The sequence below is a fragment of the Carassius gibelio genome, chromosome A2 (genome assembly GCF_023724105.1).
Source record: "Carassius gibelio isolate Cgi1373 ecotype wild population from Czech Republic chromosome A2, carGib1.2-hapl.c, whole genome shotgun sequence".
Classification (NCBI taxonomy): Eukaryota; Metazoa; Chordata; class Actinopteri; order Cypriniformes; family Cyprinidae; genus Carassius; species Carassius gibelio.
Genome location: NC_068372.1, coordinates 27,338,177 through 27,358,451, shown reverse-complemented (window position 1 = coordinate 27,358,451; position 20,275 = coordinate 27,338,177). Strand labels below are relative to the sequence as shown.

At 38.3% G+C, this 20,275-nt stretch overlaps 1 protein-coding gene across 1 annotated transcript; it reads left to right on the top strand.

The window, feature by feature from the left end:
* The first annotated feature begins 11,716 nt into the window (after positions 1-11,716).
* Positions 11,717-13,890, top strand: LOC128022993 (macrophage mannose receptor 1-like). The gene is made up of 6 exons (XM_052610635.1): positions 11,717-12,023; positions 12,112-12,444; positions 12,692-13,042; positions 13,127-13,450; positions 13,557-13,657; positions 13,759-13,890. Exons 1-6 carry the CDS (start codon positions 11,717-11,719, stop codon positions 13,888-13,890), a joined length of 1,548 nt encoding a protein of 515 aa, XP_052466595.1.
* The last annotated feature ends 6,385 nt before the right edge of the window (positions 13,891-20,275 follow it).

The window sequence follows — 20,275 nt, the reverse complement described above, 5'->3', positions numbered from 1 at the left end:
TTTAACTTTGGAATATTATCTGATATTAATGAATGTTATGTAGTTATTGTTTATGTGAACAAAGTTAACGTTAATACATGAAACCTTATTGTAAACTGTTACTAAAGTTATATATATATATATATATATATATATATATATATATATATATATATATATATATATATATATATATATTAGGGGTGTAACGATACACGTATTCATATTGAACCGTTCGGTACGAGGCTTTCGGTTCGGTACGCGGTATGCATTATGTACCGAACGGTTCATTGGACTAATTAATTATATTTGAAAAAAAAATAAATAAATCAAATATAATGATATGCGTTCAACAAGGTAGCCCAATAACCCAAACGACGTAACAGGCAACGCCCCTGACACCCCCGAAGAAGAAAAAACACCAACTTATATGTTTATGTTAGGCTACTCAGTCAGGCGCTCACTCACTCAGTACGCGCTGAAGGCTCGTTGCAAAATAGCCAATGCATTTAACAGACCAGAAATAGAAGATCCTCCAATAACCAACAGGTCTGGTGTTTGGGTGCACTTTGGATTCCCTGTAAGCTATAATGGTAATGGCAAGAGAGTGGTGGATAAAAAAACTACGGTATGTCGCATCTGCTACATGACAATAGGGTACACCAGCGGGAATACAAAAAAAAAAAAACACCAGCGGGAATACTTGAAACATGTCAACACATTTACGCCGACATCACCTTAGCGTGTCAATATCTGGGAAAAGACTAAAAAAAGGCAACAAACTATCCCCGCAGCATTTAGACATTTCCAACTCACTCAAACAGGGCAAAAGACATCACCGCGGCGATTGGTAGGCTATATTTACGCTACATTTACATTATAGCCGCGGATATGAGACTTTACTATTTACCATTCATTCTATCATCACCATTATAGCTTACAGGGAATCCAAAGTGCACCCAAACACCAGACCTGTTGGTAATTGGAGGATCTTCTATTTCTGGTCTGTTAAATCCATTAGACATTTTGCAACGAGCCTTCAGCGCGTGCTGAGTGAGCGAGCGCTTTAGGGGCCGTTCACATATCACGCCTAAAAACACATGGAAAACGCTAGGCGCGTCTTTCTCCTCCTTTCCAAAGCGCTCATGCAGAAGCACCCCTGAGGCGTCTGTCTTTGCTAAGCAACAATGACCTGCTTTCTCCATGAAGACGCGGAAATTTCAGCAAAGGATAAATAGATTTGCAGCTCTAAAAATTGCTTGCAGTAGGCTAGCTCTGCTACTAAATTTATTTCAAAATTGCAATCCATATACAACTATGATCAGCTGTTCCTTCATCTTGGCTGAGCTTTCAACTTTGTTACGGGAAAGGATGAAGCTGATTGGTTAGTTCTTGTCACATGACCAACAGAGAACACCGGAGAACCAACGGAGAACAGCTGCTCCCCATCAGCCCACACACTTTTAAGCAGCACACGCTGCACTCAAACGAGGTTCTTGAACCGAATGCAACGCTGATCTAACCCCTCTCTCTTCACTTTTCAGAAAGAAGCGAGTGACCGACAGCCCAGCCACTTTGGAGCACGTTTGGACACCCACTTTCACCTTAAAAAAAACCCGGGTGCCAGCCCGTGCCCAGGCAGCCGAACTCAGCCGCATCGCCCAGCACTGGCTGTTGGAAGGAAACCCCACACCAACACAGGTAGCGGAAAGAGTGGTGGTCGATTGCCTCCTGCGCGCACTACCTCGCGCCCACCGACAGGCCGTCAGCATTAGGAACCCACGTGACGTCCAGGAACTAGTGGAGGCGATCGAGCTGGCGGATGCTGTCCATCCCAGCGGGGCAGGGGACCGGCTGCCGCCATTCCCCCGGAGGGTGGTCCAGGAGCGACGCCCGCTCGAAGGCACCGCGTGACCAGTCAGCAGGCTGACGGTTCTCAGGCAGTGCGGTCACCCTCATCCAAGTCGCGGAAAAAACTTCCTACCGATTACATGTGTGCACGGAGACACTCGGCAAGTACCGGCCCATGAGATGGTCATTTCGTCCCCCCAAGGCACCTGGCTGGTGGAGGTAGGCCTGGTGAAGGACCTGCCGGTGGCCGTACTGCTTGGAAGGGATTGGCCCGGCTTCGGTGGGCAGTCCTGGAGCTCTGGTACTACCTCCTGGGCTGCAAGTTCACCCTAGTAACCGACCAAACGCCCCTACAGTGGATGGCCCACGCCAAGGACACCAACGCCAGGGTGACTCGCTGGTTCCTAGCGCTCCAGGACTTCCACTTCGAAGTCCGCCATCGAGCTGGGGCCGCCAACGTGAACGACGATGGCCTCTTCCGGATCTGGACAGCTTATGCAGGTCTGTCAGGGGTCACTCCCCACCCTCCCCTAATTTCACCCCTACTCTCTACATGTCTACACAGGACCAGAACGACGCTTGGGGGGTGACGAGCACTCTCAGAGGAATCAGCATCGCCCTGGAAACCAACGGAGAACACCTGCATATATATATATATATATATATATATACTTTTCACAATTTCAGGAAAAAAAGTTAGAATTGTGAGGGGGGACATTATTCTGTGTGTGTGATTTAAAAGTCTTGATGATTCGGATTAACCCTTTAATTGGCGTATCCCTTAAAACCTGACTGCCAGAGGGTTACTGTAAAGGCATGCAACTGTGTCTGTTGGACACAGTTTTCCTGATGCAAAAGGGGTGGCATTTGCTCTTGTGGCTTGAGCCCGCCATCGCCATCGCCATATACATAAAATATTATTATAACAAAAAAAATTATATATATTTTCAGGTAACTTTTGAATATTTTATTGTAATTTGCTTCAGGCTTTTGTTTTGGACCTTAGATATTTTGTTAATATTGTAAAAAAAAAAAAAAAAAAAATTAAACAAAGTTTTGTTGGCATTCAGAGAAATTATTTTACAGAAACAAGCATGTGAGCTTGTCAGTTCTGATGTTTCTGTTAAAGTGCATGCGGAAGTAAGTGGTACACATGAGGAAAAAGTGGATTAAACAGATTTACCAGATAAACATCAGTTTACTGGAAAAGTAAACCAGTCAGGCCATTTAATTCATCAAACATTCACACTGAATTGTAGCCTTTGAGAAGAGAACTTGGGCAGTCCCGAGGTTTTGCTTTCTCAATGTGCTGTGTATTGTATTTAAATGTACGTCGCACCCTTTGTTTTTCACTATGGTTCTCATTTTCTGTATGTTCAAATTTGCCATTGCTTAATCATACACATCAAAGTCATAGCACATTTTCTTATCCTTTTTAATTCTCAAAAATAATATAATATTTGTATACAGTGTTAATGATTTTAAATAGTATGTTGTCAAGGTGTCTTTTTGTAATAAAATCTTTTGGCATATTAAAAAAAAATACATCTGCACTTGAGAGCTCTGTGTTTTATCTGCAAGTATGATGAATGACTTCCTGTTTTGTGGTCTTCTTTTTTGCCACCTTTAGCACTTTTCTCATATTGAGTAGCTTCAAACTCATTCAGACACATCAACACTGTAAGTGTTTTCAAAGAATGCATAATTTGTTCAGAATTACTTTGGTAATATAAATGTGATGTCAGGTTACACAGTAATGACCAAATTCTGAACAGTTATACAAACTTAAAGTTGAACATAGGTAATTTCAATCTATAAGGTTCCAAAAGGGGGGTTCACAGGGATACCAGAGGAACCAGTTTTGGTTCCCTAAATAGGTTTCAGTGAACAGTTCTTGTGTAATGGAAATATACCATGGATGTTAAAGGTTTCTCATGAAGTCAAAGATGCCAATGAATAACCTTAATTCTTAAAAGTCTACTGGTAAGAAATGGCGAATACAATTGTAAACTGTGCAATATGTTGCCTGGCTTGAGTAGCAGAGATGGTGTTTCCACCTAGTGTTCACATGAAGATTTCAGTAATTTCAAAGCAACATTTGTTGTCTCAGAATGTCACTTACAGTGATGATTTCACATTCTTGTTTTCACATCAACACCATCAGCAACTTAAAATGCCCAAAATTGCTAGATAACTCTGCTCTGTTGTCAGGAAAGAATGACTCATGTTTCACATGAGTTTTTGGCTAACACTTTACAATACCGGTGCACTTATAAGCATTAGTTTATTCTTAACTAATGCAGAGCTAATCATAAGTTAATGCATGACTCATAAAGAACTACACCATTCATTAATGATTACTACATCAGCAACTAATAAAGAGTCTATCTGATTAATAGATCATGTAAAATACAAACTGCTGTTAATTAAATTAAATCAAGGAAATGCGATTGAGAGTTAGAAAGAAAGTATAAATATCTTGCCATTGTTGTTAATTATACATTATAATTTAGCCCTCACATAACTCAGTTCTGTTCCATTTGCCAGAACTGAACTGGGGAAAAGGGCTTTTGTGTACGCAGCTCCATTTGATTGAAATTTACTCCAAAAAAATTTTTAAAGACAAACTTTGGTATCAATTAAACATTTGAAATCTATTATGCAGTCACTTGGAGAAGAGCAGATGTTTTTATTTGTTTTTATTTTAATGTAATTGCTGCCTATACTTGGCCAGAACTCCTGTGAAAGAGAATTTTATCTTAGAGAGATTATCCTGGTTAAATAAAGGTTAACACACACACACACACACATATATATATATATTTTAATTAGTTAATGTTTTGCAAAGACATAATTATGTTATAACTTCACGTGCTGAGGCACCTGACTGTTAACTCATTGTTACGTAATATGTGTTATTTTGGTTTTGACATCCGAACTAAGCCATGTATTTTAATTTCCAGCCATCTACAGCCGAGATTTCACTGTACAAGATTAACTGAGATCCAGTGCATGGTTGTAAATGGCACAGGAATATGCCTGGTTGAACCTTGAGATTTACAATTCAAAGGAAGACATTAAGAACATGCGGCCCAGCCAATCACTGCAGTTCAGTAATACTGTGTCTACATCAGACTTGAGTGGTGCGGCGTTACACCACATGTCAAAAGACAATAAAACTAATTATAATCGATGGTACTGTTTACACTGAATTTTGCCATGACACTATAAATAAGTCCTGAACAGTAAACTTTGGCCATTTCTATTTTTGACTCCTTCCAAGTGCTTGTTACTTCCATTAAACATGTCCAATGTAAAGCACAAATTGATTTGCAGTAGTATATTATCTGACACTATTCACTGTGTGTTACGTTTATTAACTTTCTGTTTCCTTATTTGGTCTTCTTCGTGTTCTTGTTTTGTTAATTGATTATTCCCCACCAGTCTCCAGTTCCCTGATTACCTCCTGTGTGTTTAAATACCCTGTCTGTTCTGTTCTTCCTCGTCCGTGATTGATAATCTGATATTTGTAAGTTATTGTAAGTTAAGATATTGTCTGTTATTCTCCTTCGATGTTAAAGTAAACTCCTCATTTGATCAAGATCCTCCTCGAGCGCTTTATTCTTATGTTAGCATACACCCTTACTGTAACAGAATCACAGACCAAAACAATTTAGTTAGCAGCGTTTTTCTTTCTTTTCATTTTTTTATTTCCCTTTCTCTACCGGAATGGTGATTCCAGCAGTCCAACTCCTATGCCTGGAGCAACTGGACCATTCGCTGGAGGACCATACCAGGGACTTTCTAGATCTGGCATGCCTTACCCACTTCCCCGACTGCTCGCTTTCAAACTTCTTCTACACCGGCCTGAGTGAGCGGAGGTAATTCCTGAATCCCCTGTTTCTCTTCTGGTTCCGTCCAGCCCTGATCCCCCTGTTTACCCTCTCAGTCTTCCACTCCCACCTCCTCCAGTCAGTTCCTCTGCTCTATTTCCGCTGGTTCCGCCCAGCCATGAATTTTCTGTCTCTCAGCTGGTTCCGCCCAGCCCTGAGTTTTCTGTGTCTCCGTTGGTCCCACCCAGCCCTGAATTTTCTGTGTCTCCGCTGGTTCCGCCCAGCCCTGAATTTTCTATGTCTCCGCTGGTTCCGCCCAGCCTTGAATTTCCTGTGTTTCCTGTATTTCAATTCAAATTAATTTTTTAATTCAAGTTTATTTGTATAGCGCTTTTTACAAAACAAATCATTACAAAGCAACTTTACAGAAAATTATGTTTCTACAATATTTAGTAGTAGCTAGTAGTTTGTGCACATTTGACAGGATTTTAGAAAAAATAAAAATAATAATAATAATACAAGACGTATTGACGTATTGTCTTACCGATTGTCTTCCTCTGAGCCTCCCTCTCCCACCTCCTCCTAGACCTGCCAGTTCCTCTGCTCCACTTCCGCTGGTTCCGTCCAGCCCTGTTCCTCCTGTGTTTCCTCCCATCCTCCCTCTCTCTTCTCCTCCTAGACCAGCCAGTTCCTCGACCTCATCTCTGCTGGTGCCAGTCAGTCCCGCAGCTCACCCTCAGTCCGCGCCATCTGGACTGCCAGTCTCCAGCTCCACCTTGGCATGTGAATTCCCTGTCTCCGCCTCCAGCCTCCGAGCCCTGGACTCCTCCTCGGTCCTTCAACCCAGCGGCTCCGCCTTGGCTCTTAGCTCCCTTGTCTCCACCGTGGCCGCCTTGGTCGCCTGATACTTCTGCTCCGCCTTGACCCTCCAGATCCTCGGCTTCACCCTGGCTCTGCGGCTGCGCTGATTCATCTTGGGCTCCTCACCCACATGCAGTCTCCGTCTGTCGTCCCCCTGGTGACATCGGCTCCTCCTCCACCATGGCTCCTCCCACCGTCGACTTCACCGTGGATCTCCATACTGGCTGGTCTCTGGAGGACCATCTGGCTCCTCCTGCTCCGGGCTCCTCCCTGGCTCCTCCCTCCATCCACTCCACCCTGGTTCCTTGCTCCTTGTTCCCTCTTCGCCTGCCCCTTGCCTGCCCCACGCCTGCCTCCAGAACCCCCACCCTCCCTCCACTGGTATTTCTCTTGTGGTGCGAGGACCCACCGTTCCGGGAGGGGGCGAACTGTTACGTTTATGAACTTTCTGTTTCCTTATTTGGTCTTCTTCCTGTTCTTGTTTTGTTAATTGATTATTCCCCACCTGTCTCCAGTTCCCTGATTACCTCCTGTGTGTTTAAATACCCTGTCTGTTCTGTTCTTCCTCATCCGTGATTGATAACCTGATATTTGTAAGTTATTGTAAGTTAAGATATTGTCTGTTATTCTGCTTCGATGTTCAGTAAACTCCTCATTTGATCAAGATCCTCCTCGAGCGCTTTATTCTTATGTAAGCATACACCCTTACTGTAACACTGTGCTACACAGACCTCTCACAGGCCTCAAACTTTGGTGGGGATATCAAAACCCTAATCATAATGAAACATATTACTTAAAGGGGGGGTGAAATGCTCGTTTTCCCTCAATATCCTGTTAATCTTGAGTACCTATAGAGTAGTACTGCATCCTTCATAACTTCAAGTTTAGTTTTATTATATTTATAAGAGAAAGATAGTCTGTACCGATTTTTCCCGTAAAAACACGAGCGCCTGGAGGCATGACGTGTGGGCGGAGCTAAAGAATCACGAGCGCGAGTAAGCTTTTGCGTTAAGAGCGTTTGGAAGCTGTGACATTACCGTGAGGAAAAAAACATAATCCAAAACAAACCATGGCTAACAGTCAGATTCAGCCGTATATTTATTATCCAGAATCAGATCCAGAGGCTGAAATTTAACAAGAGCAGCATCAGCAACGACATCTCTATGTGGTATGTATTGAAACTGTATATATTTGCTTAGCGGTTTTGGAAAATGACTAAGTTCCACTTTATGTCGTCTTTTTTTTTTTTTTTTTTTTAAGCTGTACATGTGGAAAGTGCAGTTTGATGACAACATTGCATGTTGTTTACTTGATGTGCTTACGCGCCGATAGCTAAGCTAACAACACAGAGATATTTGAAGCAGTTTTACTCACTGCCTGCGGTTCCAACACACAATCGTGACCCTTTTTTGTTGGGACTGCATTATCCTTAAGAAATAAATGATATACAAATCCGGCGTCAAACTGGGCCTTGTTTGTAAAACAAGCATCTTCGCAGGGAACAAACAAAAACACTTGCACAACTCCGTTGATGCTCTGTAAAAATAAACTCCATCCACTGGTCCCTTAATGCTGTTTTTTTTTTTTTTTTGGTAATCTGTGCAGGGTTGTCTTGCCCTGGCAACCAAAAATACACTTCTTTTGAAAGAAAACAGTGCATCCTTGCAGCGCATCATTGGTTTTCATCCAAAATATTTTAAATTGTGTTCCAAAGATGAACAAAGCTTTTACGGGTTTCGAACAACATGGGGGTAAGTGTTTAATGTTACAATTTTCATTTTGGGGTAGAGTATGCCTTTAAGCCTTGTTTTTCAAAATGGTTAAAAGAGGTGTCACTTGTTAAATGTGACTTTAGGATTGTTATTTAATAAGTTACAGCATAATATATATATATATAATAAGAGAGATGCTGTGTATCATTAAGACAAGACGTTTTATGTAATGTTATGATAGCACTAGAATTATTTTTTTTTTTATTCAAGTGACCAGTGCGTGTGAAGTAATGTGGTACAACGTGCAAAGATCCTAAGTGGAAATGCAATTTGATTATGAAAATGATGCACTGCTTGGCATCACGTTAAAATGTGATATAATCCTTTGCTGCAGTATGTTTAAATTATGATTATTATCCTGCATTTATTCATGGATACGATTAAAACATTTTAAAGATGTACAGTGTAGGTTAAGGTGATGGGATTTAAATTTGTGTGATTCTAGTAAAGACCCAAACCAGACAGACAGGTGTCTGAATGAAGGCAAGTGTTGTTGGGTCATCTTTGCAATTAAGGTGGTGTTTTTTTATCATCTTAGATTTTTTTTTCCGGAGTAGAATATGTAAGACCCTGCTCTGTTGAGCAAACATGGTGAGGCTTCTTCATGAAGTTGATTTTCATTGTCCCCAGACCTTGTGATTTATTTCCATTTTTCCGTTTCTGTTTTGATTCATTCTGATGTTAACATATCTTAAAGACAAGCAAAATACAATGCCCATCTGAATATGAAAATTACTTGTTCTTTCTTCACAAAAATCTACATATATTTGTGTTGTGCTTTACATGTCAGTGGGCAAATGCAAAATTGGTAAGTGTTCTTTAGGGTGACAGGTAAACATTTTAGTTATTTGTTTTCAGAGTATATAACATGTTATGGTTCATTATGAAGCTCACCATCTCATTCTGAACTACATAATAAAAGTGAATATAATTTAATATAAATTTTTAATAGAAGTGAAAATTAGGGGTTTCAGGGGGAAAATTAGGGTTTTCAGTTAAGTCAGACCTCATGTCATTCACCTCAGAGGTCTTTATAATAGTTCATTTTCAGTTCCAGGCTAATATGAAGTATTACTATTATCTGCTAAATGTATATATATTGATTTGTTCGATTAAATGGCTAAAGACCTGGTCCAAAGTTGCAGCTTATTCTGTTTTGCTCAAGAACCGCCCACTTAGACTTATCAGTATGTAGTGACCAACCAGGTTTTACTTGCCGTTTAGAGGTGGGTTTATCATAAATGAATTGGATATAGTGTTTCAACTTGAGTGAATTATAACATTATAATTCTAGCCAACTATGAATAAGCTACTGTAGAAGTTTCTGTGTAAAAACTGAGGACTTGCAGGAAAAATTAAGGTACGGATTTTTATGTCTGTCCATTATTGTATGTACTTATATTAACATGACAGATCTGAAAGAGCAGGTTCTTACATATACTTTATTTAATATCCAAACAAGCTAAATATATATATATATATATATATATATATATATATATATATATATATATATATATATATATATATATATATATATATATATTGCAACCCCTGTTGGACCTATAATAATTGCATGGAATAGGACTACATTTGCCACGTTAACACCAGCCTTTCGCATATTTTTATATTTGTTTCCTATTATATTTGTTTTGTAAATTAAAATGATTAATTTATTTCATTCTGAATCCAAAGGTTAAACATTTAATGATAGTTGTTACTATTTTTTGAATGGATTTGACTGGTAAATTTTGTCTTTTTTACATAATTACATTGTTTCGAGCGTTAGAAACAAATGTTTTTTTTTTTTTTTTTCTATGTCCTATGTAGAGGGCAACAGCTTTCGGTTAATAAGAAAATAAAAACAAGATTCTATACCAAAACAATATTTATATATATAAATAGAACAAGCTAAGGAAAAAATAGTCAGGCAAATGTAAAAATTTGCCTAAATGTTTATGTCCTTAGAACATTGTATTTAATACAGATATGAGAATAATGTTGCGAATAATAATTTAGAGAATATGTTTATTTTGCATTTTGTATGCATACTAGCACCTGCATTTAATAGGCATCTAATGGAAATAAGAGTTTTCAGGACTTTGACATCTGCAGGAAACTTCAACTTGAACCAAAGATCTCTTCTGCACAAAGATTTGTATAAATATTCTCAACTATGGTATTAAAGATATTAGAACATGATTGATTTACTGTTTTACTTTACACAATATGTTTTTTATAAATGGCCAAAATCGGTTTTCCTATTATAATCAATGTATTTATTTATTGTCTCTCATTTGTTCCTTGGGCAACTTGTAATGAAAAAAGAATTATAATAATGATAGTTACATTTTCATTATATTTTATAGAAATATGAATACATGGTTTATTTCTCAATTTACTTATGAATCACTGAAATGCCTGATAAGCATGAACTATGTCCTGGTGTCCTCAACAGTGGACATGTATGAAACTGATGCAATTCTCGAAACAGAAAATCATATTCTGCTTTCAAACCCCAACAAAGTTGTTCTGAGATGTTCATTTAGGACAAGCAATTTGAAAATGAGTCCGGTCTCAGAGAAGTTCACAAAAATATAATGTCCTCTACAGAATATCCAAATTACAAAAAAATGTATTTTAGATGTTCTGAAGATGGTTATACAATATGTATAGTTTTTTTGGACCCACTTTATATTAAGTGGCCTTAACTACTATGTACTTACACAAAAATAGGCGTATGATTGTATTATGTTTGACTTGAGGGCAAAAGCATTCAGTGCAAAATAGTTTTTAAGGTAAAGAGTAAACATTTAAGACATGCTTTCAGATAATATATTACAGTATGTTATGGTGCAGACTGAATCTCCTAATCTCATTCGGATACTCATTATATCTGATACTCAAGTGCGTGTTAGTAAAAGTACATTTGTGTTCCTGAAGCAAAAACAGCATGTCACTTACAACAAAATGAATTTCACTGATTTGAGGGACAGCGTGAAAAGATAAAATGTATATTATACCTTGAATACAATAAAAATGCTTTGGATAAAAGTATCCGGGAAATGAATAAATAAAATGTACATGTAAAGTACAGGAATAGTTATCCCCACCCGAAAAAATATGTGAAGTTGCAATAAATTTGGAGTGCACCATGTGTATTCACTTTTATTTATGATAGAAAATCTACAGTATATTTGATTATCTCTTCTTAGAAAACATCAGAGAGGATCCACAATCATGGACGGGAGTCTGTTTGTGCTGCTTCTGCTGTCAGGTTGGTGTGGTCATTTGTAATGGTTTTAATGTACATGTGAATGCATATGCTTCATAGAAACAAACAGCAATATAAATACTTTCACAGGTCTCTTTAAGACCACTTCCGGTCTTTCTCGTATGTACTACTATATAAATGCCAGAATGTCGTGGCCAGAGGCTCAGAGTTACTGCAGAGCGAAGCACACTGACCTGGCTTTTATAGACCGCATGAGTGATGCAAGCCAGCTGATAAATATAGTGGATGCTGGATACAGTGGATCAGTGTGGATAGGACTGAAGAGGGGGACACAGAAACGCTGGGGGTGGTCTCAGGGAGAAGATACACTTGCACAGTACAGTGCCTGGGAGGCAGGACAACCGAACAACCTAAACGAATGCGCTTTTCTTGCCCATGGAATTTGGCGTTCTTACCAGTGCTCATATCCGATTTACTTTGTGTGCTACAATGGTAAGTTACTATATTCAGTAACTCATATTCAGTTCAGCTGAGAAAAAGAGATGAGACCATATTCTTATTTTTTCTCTTTTGATAAAAGGCACTAATTACATCTTGGTAGAGATGTGGAAGAACTGGATGGACGCTCAGAGCTACTGCAGACAGCATTACATAGATCTGGCCACCATCCACAACTCTCAGGAACAGAATCAGCTCAGAAGTATTGTTCCATCGTCAGCATGGATTTGGATTGGTCTGTTCCAGGACTCTTGGGAATGGTCTGACAAATGGAGCAACTTCTTCAGACACTGGGCAGCGGGTCAACCATCCCAGAGTTCAGGATCTGGTGACTGTGTTGGCATGTCAACAACTGTTTCTGGAAAATGGATTCGTTCAAGCTGTGATCTAAAGCGTCCTTTTATCTGCCATGGATGTGAGGATTTCTTTAAACAAAAGAGATGAGATATTGTTTCTCCATTTTCTGTCTTTTGTGCTTTTAACTATGAATGTGTTTATGTGCACATTATACTCTGATACCAATCAAGTTTTTTTTTTTTTTTTACTGTAAAATGTAAACACTCATTGAAAAGCAAAAAAGCTAAAATATTTAATCATGATTGTATCACCATAAAAGTATTTATGATTCTTACATTCCTGTTTGTCATCTCAATTTGTTATAGGGCCCAAGTCTCCTTACCGCGCATACCAGTATATGAATAAAATTATGACTTGGCAAGATGCTCAGAGTTACTGCAGAGCGAGATTCTATGATCTGGCCTCTGCTGACAACATGTCTAATGTGAACAAGCTAGTAAATACAGTGGATCCTGGATACAGTGGTTCAGTATGGATAGGTCTCAGTGCTGGGACAGAAGATCTCTGGGTCTGGTCTATGGGAGAAGGTGCAATCTCCCAGTACAGTATGTGGTATCCAGGAGAACCGAGTGGTGATGGGGAGTGTGTGAGGAGTTTTAATGGAAGCTGGTATGATGAGAGCTGCAGCACTGCTCTCCCATTTGTGTGTTTCAATGGTGAGTCCTCTTAGTTTGAGTTTGTTTTTCCACTTTAGCCGATTCTTTACTGAGGGCTGGTCCTTATCTTGTGTTTCTGAACAGATAGCACTGGTTTTATTATTAATAAGACTGCTATGACATGGAGAGATGCTCAGAGTTACTGCAGACAACAACACACTGATCTGGCGAGTATCAGCAGCCCAGAGCAGCAGAATCTGATCAGTAATGAATCATCGCTCTGGATCGGTCTGTTTCTGGACTCTTGGCAGTGGTCTGATCAAACGAAACTCAGTTTTAGATACTGGGCAGCAGATCAACCATTACAGAGTTTAGCGCCTACTAACTGTGCTGGCATGTCAAGAACCAATTCTGGGAGATGGTCTCAATACAGCTGTGATCTAAAGCAGCCTTTTATCTGCTATGGAGGTAAGTTTTGGTGGTATTTTTAAACAGAGATTAAAAACAACTGTGATTATATGATTTTATTAATTTATTAATTTTCTATGTTTTCTTTAACCCTGCGTTTCTCTAGATGACAAGTTAATTAGAAAACAGGTTGTACGGTTGAAATTGTCCTGTAATGGAAAATGCACATTGAATGATCCTTCACTACAGACTGCCTTTCTAAATGTGGTATGTATATCTATGTGTGTATGCATATATATGTATATGTATTTGTGTAGCCTATAAGTAGGACATAGTTTTGTTTGATTTTTTTCTTGCTGGTTTTTCAGATAAGTGACAAGTTGAAGAGCATGGGGCTGGAAAGTAACAAAATGAGCTGGATTCAGAGGAAAGATGAAGAGGTGTTTCATCTGGAGAGCAAACATAAAGCCTATTCAAATGATCATTGTAATAAGCAGTAATCGTCAATGTACTTATTTTAACTTTTGAAACAGATTTAAAGGGGTCATGTGATGTTGCTGAAAAGAACACTATTGTGTGCATTTGGTTTATTGAAATGTGTTTATGCTGTTTAAGGTTAAAAAACACATTAATTTCCATAATATATACATTATTGTTATATATATTATATATAATATATATATTATTGCACTGGCTAATTGAAAAGTGTCATTTTTTACAAAGTCCATCGTTCTAAAAAGCAAGGTGTGCTCAGATTGGGTGGCATTACGCAAATCTTTCCACAAAGTGACGTTGACATGTGGGGTTGTGTCTTAACTAGGCATTTTAGGAGGGCATAGACGAGTCTTAACTTTTATAAAAAATATCTCTTTGGGTTTGAGACTTAAGTTTTTGTAACTTTACAGATCTTCTTTTTGCACCAAGTGCTTGTAACAGTACTAGGAAAATGGAAAACTTGAAATCACATCATGACCCCTTTAACTATATTGTTTGGAGGAACTTGGAAGTAGTAGTAGTAGTAGTAGTAGTAGTAGTACCCATTGTTTGAAAAAATTATAATGGATATATGGTCATTGTTTAATATATTTATTACAATTGATTTTGATGTTCTACATCAATAACTACATTTGTGACCCTGGACCTTCAAAAACCAGTCTTAAGTCGCTGAGGTATATTTTTTAGCAATAGCCAAAAAAAATATTGTATGGTTCAAAATTATACATTTTGTTTATGCCAAAAATCATTAGAGCATTTAGTAAAGATCATGTTCCATGAAGATATTTTGTAAATTTCCTACTGTAAAAACATTAAAACTTTTTTATTTATTGGTAATATGCATTGCTAAGAATTTATTTGGACAGCTTCAAAGGCAATTTTCTATTTGGAATTTTTTGCACTCTCAGAATCCAGATTTTCAAAAAAGTTGTATCTCTGACAAATATTGTCTGATTCTAATAAATACATCATACATCAACCATATATCAATGTAAAGCTTATGTATTCAGCTTTCAGATGATGTATAAATCTCAATTTTGCAAAACTGACACTTAAGACCAGGTCCAGGGTCACATTTTATTTACCATGATGATTTCTTTCTCATAATAAATTAGATTTTCATTAGAGTCATACTGTGTATGTTATTCCCAAAATAAAAATAAAACATTTTGATCTTATTTTGAAATGACTACTGTAATACAATAACTTACTTCCATTTACTTTTGCTTGTAGTAATATTTTTTTCATACAAATTATTAGTTTATTTCATAACCATAAAGGTAGAACCATCATTGTTTGTTATGCTGCCTTCATTGATATATCGGATATATTGATCATAATGTTCATACTGGTAAATATGTAGGCTCAACATATATATATATGTACAATGACTAGCCACTTTACAGTTTTTTACGATTGTTTACACACTCAAATTAAAATTTCCACACAATTAGCAAAATTTTACTCCAATGAGCAAAACACCTCCAAAGATTTGCACAACATTACACACAATGTCTGCTTCACCCTTTTTGCTAAACATTACACACAGTGATTTGTAAAACTCTACACACATTTTCACACCTTAGAAACGGATAAGGATTGTGAGGTTACTTCCTTGTAATTGCAAAGCACCAGATTGCCATTTACCACACTAATGAACAAACACATCTATCAGGTGTGGAAGCACACATGTGCTAATTTGAAAACGCAGCACTCAGGTGTGCTATAAAAGGCAGCAGGTGAGTTCACCTGTCTTCAACAAAAATGGAAGGAGATAGAAGATGAAGAAGCTCAAAGAGGAGATGAAGGCGGTAGAGGAAAAGGGGAAGGAGGTAGAGGAAGAGGCATAGGTAGAGGAGAAGAAGGTAGAGGAAGAGGCATAGGAAGAGGAGAAGGAGGTAGAGGAAGAGAAGGAGGTAGAGGAAGACACCTAGGTAGAGGAAGAGGTAGAGAAGGACTTGAAGAGATGATAGAACCTGAACAAAGAAGACGAGGACCAAATTTGACTCGAAATCCGTGCAACACTTTTTGACTGTTATCAACCATGGACTGACACTGATGGAACCTGGACAAAGAGTTCAACCAAATCTCAGCAGAAATACTGTTATTTTTATTTATTTATTTTTTACATAGGATTGAGGGTCGAGGACACCAAGGTGGAAGGGGCCTTATGTTTAGTCGTGCACAAGAGGCCGCCATTGTGAACATGCTTTTGGCCAATAATTGTATCAGGCTACGAGAAATCCAAGCCAATAACATCAATGATGACAATATTTTCAACAACAACCAACGAGTCTCTCTGTCAACATTAGGTCGAATCCTAAAGAAAAATCAAATATACATGAAGCAACTGTATCTGGTACCATTTGAAAGAAATTCAGAGAGCGTGAAACATCTGTGCAATGAGTATGTGGAGGTATGCATTGTTCATCTGACTATGGTGTGGTATCGTGCACCGCTCATAATGATAAATGATACTTGCATTTCTTGACCGATTGCATGAGATTGTCACAGCATTACACCAAGTGGACCAGATGCGGTACATTGTCGTTTGGGACAATGTCTCATTTCATCGGGCTGCTCTGGTCCAGAACTGGTTCCATGATCACCTTTCCCCCATACTCCCCCTTCCTGAATCCTATAGAAGAAATTTTTTCAGCGTGGCGGTGGAAGGTGTATGACATACGGCCTTATGACCGTTTGCCCCACATTCAGGCCATGGAACAGGCATGTGATCTTATTGAAGCAGCTTCAGTGCAGGGGTGGATTCGTCACACAAGGCGTTTCTTCCAACGGTGCCTTGCCAATGAAGACATAGCCTGTGATGTGGATGAAATCTTATGGCCTGATCCAGCCAGACTGAGAGACGGATAGTTACAGTATTCTTGTTGCTTTTACAGTAGTTTTCTTTCATTTCTGTTTACTTTTACTTTTCTTCAGAGTCAAAGTGTATGTACTGTAATTCATGCAGTAACTTTTATTTGTCTATAGATTTTTTTTCTTTACAGTAATTGATATCATTATTGGTTGATTACTGTAACTGATTATGGTAATAAATACTGTAAGTATTGAAATAAATACTTGAAATATTCAGTCTGCAGCATCAAGTGTTGTGGAGTGCTTGGTAAGGTTATAGTAGGCCTACAGTATTTGTCTACATTCTCCTTATATCTCAAAACATATCATGAATAATGTTGTGAGTTTCTCACAATTTTTTTGTCACCTAAATTATCTCTTACATACAGTAAGAATGTCTGGCCAAAAATCTATTGTTTTTTTGTTTGTTTTTTACAAATGTGTTTTTTATTTATCACAGCAGTGTGAAACTGGCTGCAATAGAGTATGATCATTGATGACGGTGTTGGTTAAATGAAAACAAATAGCATTTTCACAAATATGTGTATATGTTTTGACTGAAGTGTATCATTTGCGAACAATCTAAGAATTTTGCTAATTGATTGTGGTGTTTGGATAATTGTGACTTATATTTTGACAAAAAGAACTCCGTTTTCAAAATTGCGTGTAAACAATTGAAAAAACCATTGGGCACACCTTGCAAGTAACGGGTTGGACCCCCTTTTGCTTCCAGAACTGCCTTAATTCTTCATGGAATAAATTCAACAAGGGGTTGGAAACATCCTCAGAGATTTTGGTCCATGTTGACATGATAGCATCACGCATTGATGCAGATTTGTCGGTTGCACATCCATGATGTAAATGTCCTGTTCCACCACATCCCAAAGCTGTTCTATTGGATTGAGATCTGGTGACTGTTGAGGCCATTTGATTAAAGTGAACTCATTGTCATGTTTAAGAAACCAATCTGAGATTAACTGAGCTTTGTTACACGGTGCATTATCCTGCTGGAAGTAGCCATCAGAAGATGGATAAAATGTAGTCATAAAGGGATGAACATTGTCAGCAACAATACTCAGGTAGGATGTGGCATTTAAACGATGCTCAATTGGTACTAAAGGGCCCAAAGTGTGCTAAGAAAATATCACCCACACCATTACACCACCAGCAGCAGCCTGAACCGTTGAGACAAGACAGGATGGATCAAAGCTTGTTATTTTACGTCAAATTCTGACCTGACCAGACAACGTTTTTGGTGAGCCTGTGCGAATTGTAGCCTGCATCTCCTGTTCTTAGCTGACAGGAGCAACACCCGGTGTGGTCTTCTGCTGCTGTAGCCCATCTGTTTCAGGGTTCGATGTGTTTTGTGTTCAGAGATGGTATTCTGCATAGCTTGGTTCTAACAAGTGGTTATTTGAGTTACTGTTGCCTTTCTATCATCTCTAACCAGTCTGCCCATTCTCCTCTGACCTCACATCAACAGAACATTTTTATCCAAACAACTGCCGCTCAATGGATATTTTTTTTTTTTCGGACCATTCTCGTGTAAACCCTTGAGATGGTTGTGCATGATCAGATCATTAGATCAGCAGTTTTTGATATTCTCAAAGCAGCCCGTCTGGCACCAACAACCATTCCATGTTCAAAGTCACTTAAATCCCCTTCCCTTATGAAAGAAAAATATATTGCAGTATATTGGAAAATATCATGTAATATATTAGGCATATATTCTTATATATGGGATTTAATATTTATTTTTTCCAATATATTGCAATATATTGAAAGCGGCAATCATTTGTATATTTTGCAATATATTGTATAATATATTGTATCATCAATATATTATTAAATGTATTCAAATATATAATATATTAGAAAATAAAAAGGGAAAAATAATATATTACAATCTATCACAATATATTTTAAGAAATATATTGGTAAATATATTTTCCTTTCGTAAGGGTTTCTTCCCCATTCTGATGCTCGGTTTGAACTTCAAGTCATCTTCACCACATCTGGATGCCTAAAGACATTGAGTTGCTGCAATGTGATTGGCTGATAGCAATTTGGGTTACCAAGCAATTGAAAAGGTGTACCTAATAAAGTGGCTGTGGTGTGTACCCATTTGAAAAAAAAAAAACAGCATATGCTAGTTAGGTTTTGAAGCATGTCTGCTGGTTGAGGTTAAGCTGGTCATTCGCTGCTCCCAAACTGGTCCTGAGCAGGAGTTCGTTGCTTAGGACCAGCACATGACCAGCTCAAACCAGCAGACCAGCAGTGTGTGTGTGTGTGTGTGTCTGTGTGTGTGTGTTTTAAACAAATGCATTTGCTTTGAGAGAACATAACATGTCTGGTGCAGACTGAACCTCGTCTCATTATGTTAATTAATTCTTAAGTGTAAATGTTAGCAGAAGTGTAATTTGGTGTGGGGGGAAATCTATGATCTTTTAATCTAATAAAATGTTAAATGGTGCAGAAAACTTGGTAGCAACACATTAGCCAATGTGTTCTATTTTTTCTTGTGTGATATAAACTCACAAATTGTGAGTTTTAAAGTCCAGTTCTCAGAATAGCAAGTTTATGTTTTAAAAAATGTTTGCCTAAACAGGAACTTAGGCTACTTGCCTACACACAGCCACTGCATATGTGCAGTGTAAGCTTTAAAGTCATTCATTACACTACTCAAAAATTGTGATACAGAACATTGGAAATGTGTTTGATTATCTCTCAGAATACAAAAGTGAGGATCTATGTGAGCAGTCATGGACGGGAGTCTGTTTGTGCTGCTTCTGCTGTCAGGTTGGTGTGGTCATTTGTAATCTGTATTTATGATGATGTGTTCACATATAGATGGTTTAACATGTTGATTTTAACAGGGCTCTTCTGGAGCAGTTCTGCTCTTTCTCGTCAGTATCACTATATAAATGTGAGAATGTCGTGGCCAGAGGCTCAGAGTTACTGCAGAGAGAGATTCACTGATCTGGCTACTGTAGACAGCATGGATGATGTGAACAAGATGATAAATATAGTGGATGCTGGATACAGTGGATCAGTGTGGATTGGACTGAAGAGGGGGACACAGAAACATTGGGGTTGGTCTAATGGAGAAAACACATCTTCTCAGTACTATAACTGGGCTTCGGGACAGCCAGATGGTGGAGATTTGTAGCTACTTTTTCTGGTGTTTGGCATGATATGTTATGTAGCTATAAGCGATATTTTGTTTGCTATGGTGAGATCCCTGTTCTTTTAAATTTATAACTGTGCCGTTTAACAAAAAAATAAGAGCTGAGACTTGATGCCTTGTCCCTCAATAGAAAACGATTCATACATTATGGTATCAACTGCTAAAATCTGGACAGACGCTCGGAGCTACTGCAGACAGCATTACACAGACCTGCCCACAATCCACAACTATAAGAAAAATAACCAGATAAATAAGATTATTTTATCTGGATGGTGCATCTGGATTGGTCTGTTCCTGGGAACTGAGATTCAAACACTGGGCAGCAAACCAGCCATCCATGAGTTTTG